General features: G+C 45.7%; 1 protein-coding gene across 1 annotated transcript; it reads left to right on the forward strand.

Annotated features, from left to right (window-relative positions):
• Positions 1 to 3437: 3437 nt before the first annotated feature.
• Positions 3438 to 9723, forward strand: lrmda (leucine rich melanocyte differentiation associated; the record flags this gene model as incomplete). Its single annotated transcript, XM_056584958.1, has 3 exons — positions 3438 to 3644; positions 6054 to 6193; positions 9525 to 9723. Coding segments are annotated over 3 exons (483 nt in total), but the record flags the coding sequence as incomplete, so codon positions are not given.
• Positions 9724 to 10060: the final 337 nt, after the last annotated feature.

Raw genomic sequence — 10060 nt, forward strand, 5'->3', positions numbered from 1 at the left:
TGCTGAAGGCCCACCTCGTTAAAGAGAGCTCTCTCTCTCTCTCACTCTCTCTCTCGCTCTCTCTCTCTCTCTCTCTCTCTCACTCTCGCTCTCTCTCGCTCTTGTTTCTGATCTCTTTCTCTTTCTCTCTCTCTCGTGTGTATGAGCCTATACATATATCTATATCTATATAGATATAGATATAGATACAGATAAAGATAGATAGATGGTTAGGAAATGTAGATCCATATTGCCCCTTTATTTAATTACGAAATGTAAACACACGTGTCTAATATTATACAAAGTGTGTTATCGTTATTTTATTATTTACTTTCAATAATAGTTCATAACTATTAAGGCTTTTTAGATCAAATACAGGGTACATGTGCACAATGCATCGTTTATTTTACAATCTGTAAGAGTTTATATGATGTCATTATAATTGTATTCCCATTGTGTGAGGCTTTATGTCCCCATTGTCTCTGTTGTTTCTGAACACCCCCGCGGGCCCTGGCTCAATTATGCTCATTAGCACTGAAAAAAAGAGACAATAACAAAAACAAGAGAAACCCGTAACATAACATGTATAGTTGAACTGATTTGTACCGCACTTTCACTGTGTTCTGCGCGCTCTTCCACTATAAAAAGAGATTAAAATCTAAAACAAAAACACCTAAACCCACGGAGAACTAAGCTCTGTGTTGTGTTGTGTATGGTGAGGGAGTCAGTTGTGCCGGTGAGCAGACGAGAGAGAGAGAGAGAGAGAGAGAGAGAGAGAGAGAGAGAGAGAGAGAGAGAGAGAGAGAGAGAGAGAGAGAGAGAGAGAGAGAGAGAGAGAGAGAGAGAGAGAGAGAGAGAGAGAGAGAGAGAGAGAGAGAGAGACTACCAGGGAGGCTGGGGGACGCTGGGAGACCCTGCCTGGTAATTAATGCTGGATGGGCCTCGGTGACTCTCCCCTGGTTGTGCATTTAACTGATTAAATCAGCCGGTGCACGCAGCAGTGGTGACATGAAAACAACAATTAATAAGACTCCCCTCTGAGCCACACTGCTCCCTTTAACCGACCAGCTAATAACATAACCCAGAGGAGCCCGACACTCTCACACGTGCACACATGTATGTGCACACATACAAACACACGCGCACACGCAAAAATAAATGATCAGACAAAAACATACACACACACTCACAGACACACACACACATTCACAGACACACACACACACACACACACACACACACACACACACACAAACACAAACCTCTACCCAGCCACACACACATGCATACGTGCACGTTTATTCACATGCACACACATGCACGTGCACACCCAAATGTACACGGTTACATGCATGCGCACATGCCACAAGCACAGGTGGCAAGAGTTAGGCAGTTCTATTTACAACGTCATCCATGCTGCTGTTGTTGTTGCCTTTTCTGTGTGTCCCACACTCAAAACACAAAAATGTTAAGATAAATTGGTCCAATATCCATCATACAACTGACTCTTACACTGACTGTGGTCAGTGTTGGAGTCAGTTTTACTCTACCTGCTTTTACTTTATTATCCTTGTTCGGGTGCTTACTCGATACACACACACACACACACACACACACACACACACACACACACACACACACACACACAGCATCCCTCAAACTGAGGTCGCTTGTTGCTGTTTGACATTCATTTCTAGATTGTCATGATAAGGCTGTTATATTTACATGGCCTCCCTCTCGCTGTGTGTTTGTGTGTGATTGAGTGTGTGTGTGTTCGGTTCGTGTGCGTGTGTGTTTGCGTGACAGTGACACTAGCCAGACTTCGCCTGCAGTATAAGTTCACACTCCGAGCCCAGGTTGTTTAAACCATTCTGTATACCCTGAGGATGTCATTCCACAGAAAAAGATGACATTGTTTAGCCCAATCCACAGCAACATCGTGTCAAGGTTGTCTGTGTGCTTCGTAAATTACACACACATGTTGGGGTGGGGAGGGGGATTTATTAGTCCTTGCTGGCTGGCTAATCATGGACAAAAAAATAAAGACACACACTCACACAGAAAGAGTCCACCAGACCAGCGCAAGTACTTTACTTGGATTCAAGTTAAACGAGGCTTGGAGTTTGAACTGAGGGAAGAAAGATGTTGTCGGGAAGTGATTCAGGCACATTCAGGTCCTGGCAGATTTAAATGTCAATGAAGTCACTCAAGACACTTAAACATTGCATGTTGACAGTGTGTGCCGCTATGTGACAGCACCCACACCACACACACATCTCCGATTGTTCACCTTCCACAACTTGAACTTTGTAAGACCTCCACATTACTCCCAGCACCGCTCTCAATCATTTTTATGCTTGTTGTGTGTGTGCGTGTGTGTGTGTGTGTGTGTGTGTGTGTGTGTGTGTGTGTGTGTGTGTGTGTGTGTGTGTGTGTGTGTGTGTGTCTGTGTCTGTGTCTGTGTGTGTGTGTGTGTGTGTGTGTGTGTAGTGTGCGAGGCTGTGCACGTGCATGTGTGTGTAAAAACTTCTATGTGGATGTGTGTACCTCCTCGAAGCAGATGAGGAAAATGTCTCCCTATTGTTGTTTCGTTTTTTCATCCTTTTTTTTCCCCCCGAACCAAAATAGTTCTGTGTCAAAATAAATCTCTCGACTAACCTCCCGTCAACAAACAGTGGTGGATAGTCCGCTCCGTCGCCGCGGCGACGTTCTATCTGTGATTGCGGGCTTGTTCCCTCCCCCCCTGCGCTGTGGAAGGCGTTTTCGCAAAAAATGATGGATGACAAGTTAAATTTGTGTCCGGGGAGTGAAGGTGAACTGTGACAGAGTGATTTGTCTTGGGAATGGAGGGTTAGGGTCAGGCGAAACCGGGCGCCTGAAGGCACAAGACATTGACAAATTCATCCTGCCCACCGCATTTCTGAAGCCTTTTGTTTTGAATCCGGGCTACTCACAAGTGACCCCCATCCCTCTTCCTGCCAGCCTCTGAAGGATGCGTCTTGATGCCAGGGGAGCTCGGCTCTACTAATTCTCGTCATTCTCTCCCCTGACAGCTCTAGACACACACACACACACACACCGAGAGCTACACACACACACACACCGTAAACATATGCACACACACATACACCGTACACATATACATACACACAAACACACACGGACACACTCACTGTATACACATATACATACAAATTCTCACCCACATATACACACACACACAAACATATACACACACACACTTGTACACACACATACACACACACACACACGCTTATACACACACACACACACACACACACACACACACACACACACACACACACACACACACACACACACACACACACACACACACACACACACACACACACACACACACACACACACACACACTCACTCTCCCTGGGTGAATGAAAGGGAGGCAGGCTGAAATATTTATTTCTGCCCAATAATAGCTTGCCAGATTAAGGGCCATATCATTTATTCTGGGGTTTTTCCCGTCTTCCTCTTTTTCCGTCTTTCTTTATCATGGCAGGTCACTGGCTGGGCTCGACATGTTTTCCGGACTAGAAGAGCTGGTCGCTGACAACAATATGCTGGGGAATGACCTGCAGTTGCCCTGGTTACCCAGCCTTCACACCTTGACGCTCAATAAGAACCAGATATCCTTTTTGTTGTTTTCAAAACAAAACACACGCCTCATCTGAAACACACATGCTTCCTGAAGTTTCTTAAATGTCTCTTGTTTTAGCACACGTTGAATAATATGTATATATATATTGTATAAGTGGTTTTAAATTGAATGCTAATTTTTATCTATTTACAGTGAATGAAACTTAAATTAGAATTGATTTCTTATATTGCTTGTTGCCAGACAGAGAAAGGGTTTTTGAACCACAGTGACCTCTAGTGGAGGGAGGTAGTCAAATTGGAGAATGAGGGAAAACATGAAGAGAGAGAATAAGAAACATATACGACAAGAAAGAAGAGCTGAATTCAAAATAGTGCTTACGGTCTCGATCCAAGATATATGTGCATTACAAAATCAAGATTTGGTCAGGTTTTGTTGCATTTGTCAAATAGTGCAATTTATAAACTGGACATATGTACTCAATTCGAATAGAAATTAATCTGATTTGTGATCAAATCAGAATCTGATGATTTGATTTGGGAATCACAGATTGTATTTTCTAAGTATCCAGTATCCCCCCCACACCCACAGACACACAAATACACACATACCAAAAGCAGACGTGTTAAATCCAAATTCGACATAATCACGCACACACCACACAGCTGTTTACGATCATTTGGAAAATGTACAAACTTCCTCTTAATTTCAAAAGAGGTTTGAAAGGTGTCCTGTTTTCCCCCTTGTCGGATAGATCCTCGGGCAAAAGATACGCACACACACACACACGATCCCGATACACACACACACACACACACACATTATCCCAACACACATACACGTACACACACACGCACAATCCAAATAAATACACGCACACACATGCAAATTCACACACACACACACACACACACACACACACACACACACACACACACACACACACACACACACACACACACACACACACACACACACACCACATATACAGACACACACAAACATAACCGTACATACCCAGACACCCTCAAACACAGACTCACACATTCACACACACACACAACACAACACACATAACACCATCAGATATCTGCAGACACACACGCACACACACACACACACACACACACACACACACACACACACACACACACACACACACACACACACACACACACACACACACACACACACACACACACACACATAAACTCCCGATCACACACCAACATCCACAGGCACAAATTCATACAGTACACAGCACACACCCACGTTGCGCTTTCCCAGTCAACATTAAAAGTAGGGCTTCTTGAAGTGTGCATAGGGGACTGTGTGCCAGTGAGTGTGCTAGTGAAGTGGTCGCTGCATGCTAATAGGCCAATTATGTACATCCTGTCGTGCCGCCGTGCCATTTTAAAGCTGGAGCACTGCATTAGCGCGCTCCTATTTTGACACTTTGGGGCTCAATTTTCCGAACCAACTGAATGTATTAGTGATGAATGTGCCTGCTTAGGGGATGTTTGTTTTTTTTTCCCGCGCGCGCACACACACACACACACACACCAAAAAAAAAAAAAGGGCTAACTTTTTCCCCGGCACTGGGAAGCACGGACTGCTTGGACCACAGGGCATCCATCATGTTGTCACTGCTCCGTGCCCGGCCACCTAGGAAATGAAAGGGAACTGGAGAGGGAGAGAGTTAGGGGGGTAGTCGGACAGAGAGAGAGAGAGAGAGAGAGAGAGAGAGAGAGAGAGAGAGAGAGAGAGAGAGAGAGAGAGAGAGAGAGAGAGAGAGAGAGAGAGAGAGAGAGAGAGAGAGAGAGAGAGAGAGAGAGAGAGAGAGAGAGAGAGAGAGAGAGCAGAAAAGAGGTGCGCAACAACCAAATTGAGAGTAGGTAATGAAAGGAGAGAGGGTTAAGGAGGTAATGAGAGAGAGAGAGAGAGGAGGGATTGAGCAGGCAGAAAAGAGGTGCCCAACAACCAAATTGTGTCACTGCTATATGCCAAACCTTACACCTTCAATTCCCTACTCTCCCTTAATCCTCCTCCCGCCCTCCCCAACCAGTATTACCCGACGTACACAAAGCCAGTGAGTGACATCTTTGAAGACAGCGTGTGTGTGTGTGTGTCTGCCTACGTGTGTGTGTGTGTGTGTGTGTGTGTGTGTGTGTGTGTGTGTGTGTGTGTGTGTGTGTGTGTGTGTGTGTGTGTGTGTGTGTGTGTGTGTGTGTGTGCGTGTGTGTGAAGGCCAGGGAACGGGGCAAGTGTGTGAGGTGCTGGGTGGAGGAGGTTGAAGCGGTGGTGATACTGCATGCTAATGTAATTAACAGAGATGGAGGAGCTGGGGGGGGGGGGGGGGGGGCTCATGTATATATGTGTGTGTGTGTGTGTGTGTGTGTGTGTGTGTGTGTGTGATTCCTTGACATCCGCCCTCTGACACCTGACTGACATCGAGGCGCTGCTGGAGCAGCTGGGGGCGTTGACCCCGGCCCTCCGCTACCTCAGCCTGCTGGGGAACGAGGCCTGTCCCAACGAGCTGGTCAGCCCCGATAAGGACGAGGACGACTACCAGAGATACAGGTACGCTGGGACCTGGGGCTGAGCTGGGGCTGGAGCTGGGCTGGGGGCTGGGGATTGGGAGCTGGGGCTGGGCTGGGGGCTGGGGGCTGGGGCGGGGCTGGGGGCTGGGGATTGGGAGCTGGGGCTGGGCTGGGGGCTGGGGGCTGGGGGCTGGGGAATGGGGCTGGGGGATTGGGGGGGGGAGTGCCAGGGTAAGGGCTGACTCTGCGGTCACCCCTCACTCTGGAAGCACAGCTCTGTTCTAATTGATCTTGATAATGATGATTTAATACAGCTTGATGGTGTTTCCCTTGTGTTGCCGTGATGTCCGACAGTATTTATGCTGACACGATAAGAGAATTACTGTCGACATTACAACATAATGAAATGACACAATAAACAAGTGAAATATGCAGCTATGTGGTATATCTACATACATAATATGAAGGCGGTGGTTTTAAAGACAAAAACAATATAGGAATCAGGGTTTCAAAACAGTATATTATTTTTTTCCAATTATAGATGTTATTTATTATACATTTCATACAATTATAGACGCTCTTCCATTCCCTTCATGGGTTTTACAGAGGCAGACACCCCAAGGAAATGTTAAAATGAGCAAATAAAATATTAACCGAAACAATGAGATAGTGAGTAACAGACAAACAGCTAGCTACCTAAAGAGACAGAGGGAGAGAGAGAGTGTGAGAGAGAGACACACAGAGAGGTCTCTTTTTATTGTTAGTGATTGCTTTGTGCTTCCAGACCGCTACATTTCACAAGCTGGTTGTGGATTCGACCACATCACTCTCTAAAAGCTTTGTCAACTCCCCTCCTGCCTTTCTCTCTCTCGTTCACTCTCTCTCCCTCTACACTCCAGTTTGCAAAATGGATTTCATGTGTGACTAGTCACTGCCACAAATGAGTGTTTACTAGCCTGCCGTAGCAGAGCGTGTTATGCATTAAACATGGCGCTAGGCCGCGAGCCATGCAACATGACCACCATGTGTCAGGGTCCTTTACATGAAGCGCGATAAAAGGCGAAAAGCATACTCTCTTTTGTCTGCTTTAGCCCTAAGTGCTTGTTTCGGACGATGTGTTGCCTATTAATGATTTAACACTACGACACACTCCTTCCTCGAACAGCCCTCTTTCTCTGTCTCTCTCACTCTATCTATCTCTCTCCCTCGGTTGTGGTTTCCTTTCTTTCACTCTCTCTCTCTCTTGCTCTTTCGCTCTCTCTGTCAACCCCTGTTTCTGTCAAGTGTTTTTCTCCTTTCTTTCATTTTTTTCTTTCTTTGAATTATTTCCTTTCCCATCAGCTGCACTCATTCACTTTCTCTCTCGCCTTCACTCTGGGTCTCGTTGTCTTTTGTTCTTTCATTTTTCAGTTCATAATTTCTTTCGTTGATTCCCTTCTTTACATCAATGTCGCTCCCAAGTTCCCCTGTTCCTCTGTCCTTCACACTCTTTCTGCCTAGCTATCTTTCCCTCCATCCTTTTTTATTTCTCTCTTTCTTTATTTTCTTCTTTCTTTCTTCCTTTCTTCCTTTTCATTTCTCTGTCTTTTCACCACTGTCACTCACACAGCCTCTCTCTCTCTCTCTCTCTCTCTCTCTCTCTCTCTCTCTCTCTCTCTCTCTCTCTCTCTCTCTCTCTCTCTCTCTCTCTCTCTCTCGTCTCTCTCGCCCTCTGGTTGCTGCGCTTATACCTCACGGAGGACGGCTTGCCATGGCGTTTGATTGACAGCATCTATCGCCCTGTGATGTAATATTCATAAATGTGTCACATAGTAAAACATCAATTTGACCATGATGCAGATTTCATGTCTGGCGACGTTAGGCCAAATACGGGTTGTGACAGCTCTGGCCTTAGGGCGATAAGTCATCGTCCCCCCCTCCCCGGCCAAGATACCCCGGCACTGTGTTTGGAATATCAAGGGCAGTACCCCCCCAATTAGTTACATGGCCCACCAGAAGTATCAGAGCACAGGGAACTGTCTGCGGGGATGTGTGCATGTGGCCAGGCGAACCCTTCACTGGCTCCCTAGTGGTCGTTGGAGGTATAACAATAACAAAGCTTTCTCCCATAGCGATACAGTCCCTGCCATGGTGGCGAATGGGGCTTTGCCGTCTGTTGTTCAGGCTGGTTCGGTTAGCTGGAGATGGGGTGGACATGTTGTTTCTGTTTTGTGGTATCAGTTTGAGCCTTCTGCTGTTATGAGCTTCATGGACTTGTTTTTCCCTGAGTACAGCAATGCCCAGCTGCACTTGGTTATGTACTCAACCCATTCCTTGTCCAAGATGTGCAGAGTAATAATTGTTTTATAATAATTCTTAAAAAAGTATAATAATAACAATAATAATAATAATAATGACAACAACAATAAACACTTTGACATACAGAATGTTTTGAGTCTGGTGATGTAGATACAGTGTGTTGTAGTGAAAACTTTGAAACAGGACATCACAATCTCCCCGACTGCCCCGGTGGTTATTGTGGTGATGATGTTGGTGGTGGTGGAGGTGGTGGTGGTGGTGGTGGTGATTATGGTGGTGTTGGTGATGATGGTGGTGGTGATGATGATGGGATTGGTGGTGGTGGTGGTGGTGCTGATAGTGATGGTGTTGGTGGTGGTGCTTGTGATGGTTCCCTGGCCCTGGTTGCTGGCAGCCGGATCTGTTGTCATCTGTGTATTCCAAAACCATTCTCCTGACGTTTGAGAGACAGAGAGCATCTTAAGGCTTAGAGAGAGAGAGAGAGAGAGAGAGAGAGAGAGAGAGAGAGAGAGAGAGAGAGAGCTGTGATGCTGAGGAACTGACAGCTCTGGTAGATGGGTCGGATCGCCTTTCCGTCTATTTTTGTTTTGTCGTGGTTTTTTCTTTTTTTTCCTGTGTTTTTTGTTTTGAATGTATCAGCTTTGAAGCTTATTATGTATGGGGAAAGTGTCACGGTACAATCTGTGTAAACCATGTCTTATATTTTATGTTTAGCAACTGCATTTCTTACCGTCCTGAGGAGGAACAGTGGGTCTTAATGATGCTTGTGTTGTGGTTGTCTGGATTAACTTCCGGATTTGTATATTTGAATATTAGACGGGACAAAATAGAATCAAGACGTTTAGTCTTTGTGTAGTATCTTAGTCTTGGTGTAGTGAAAACATTTATTGACTAATGACTACCAGCCGAAAGATACTGAGTTCTCTCCCGAATGTCGACCTATAAAGTTCCTTGAGCAAGATGCCCTTAACCAATAATTTAAAAAAAATGTGTTTAATTCATTATTGGATTAGAGTATTCATTTAATGGCGACATTGTAAAATGAACCCACTTTCATTTTGTTTTCTCCTCAGATACTTTGTGCTGTACAAGATGCCCCAGCTCAAGTTCCTGGACACCCGCAAAGTGACCAGCAGAGAGGTGCTGGAGGCCAAGGCTAGAGGGGCCTTCATGAGGGTGGTGAAGCCCAAGTCAGACAAAGTAGGCTAACCCTCCTTCTTCTTCACCCTCTATTATACTGCCTAAAGCTCGGCCCTTCTGAAGTCCAACCAGCTCCAGTTCTTGATCTTGTCACATTCAGCCCTTTCTTCAGTTTTTGACTGTCCTTTCCTGTTTTATTTATTCACCTTTAACCCTTCTTTCTTCTTCTATGATCCAGTGTGCAAGTGTCGCAGCACAGCCTCCATGTCCCTTTGAACACTGGGCTTGGCCGAGTGTGTGTGTGTGTCAGTCTTCGTCTGTGTGTATAAGTGCATGCTTGCTTGCGTGCGTGCAAGGGCATTCGTGTGGTGTGTGTGTGTGTGTGTGTGTGTGTGTTTGTGTGTCTGTGACAATGTGTGTGTGTGTGTGTGTGTGTGTGTGTGTGTGTGTGTGTGTGTGTGTGTGTGTG

This window comes from Gadus chalcogrammus, unplaced genomic scaffold, assembly GCF_026213295.1.
Source record: "Gadus chalcogrammus isolate NIFS_2021 unplaced genomic scaffold, NIFS_Gcha_1.0 GACHA045, whole genome shotgun sequence".
NCBI classification, from domain to species: domain Eukaryota; kingdom Metazoa; phylum Chordata; class Actinopteri; order Gadiformes; family Gadidae; genus Gadus; species Gadus chalcogrammus.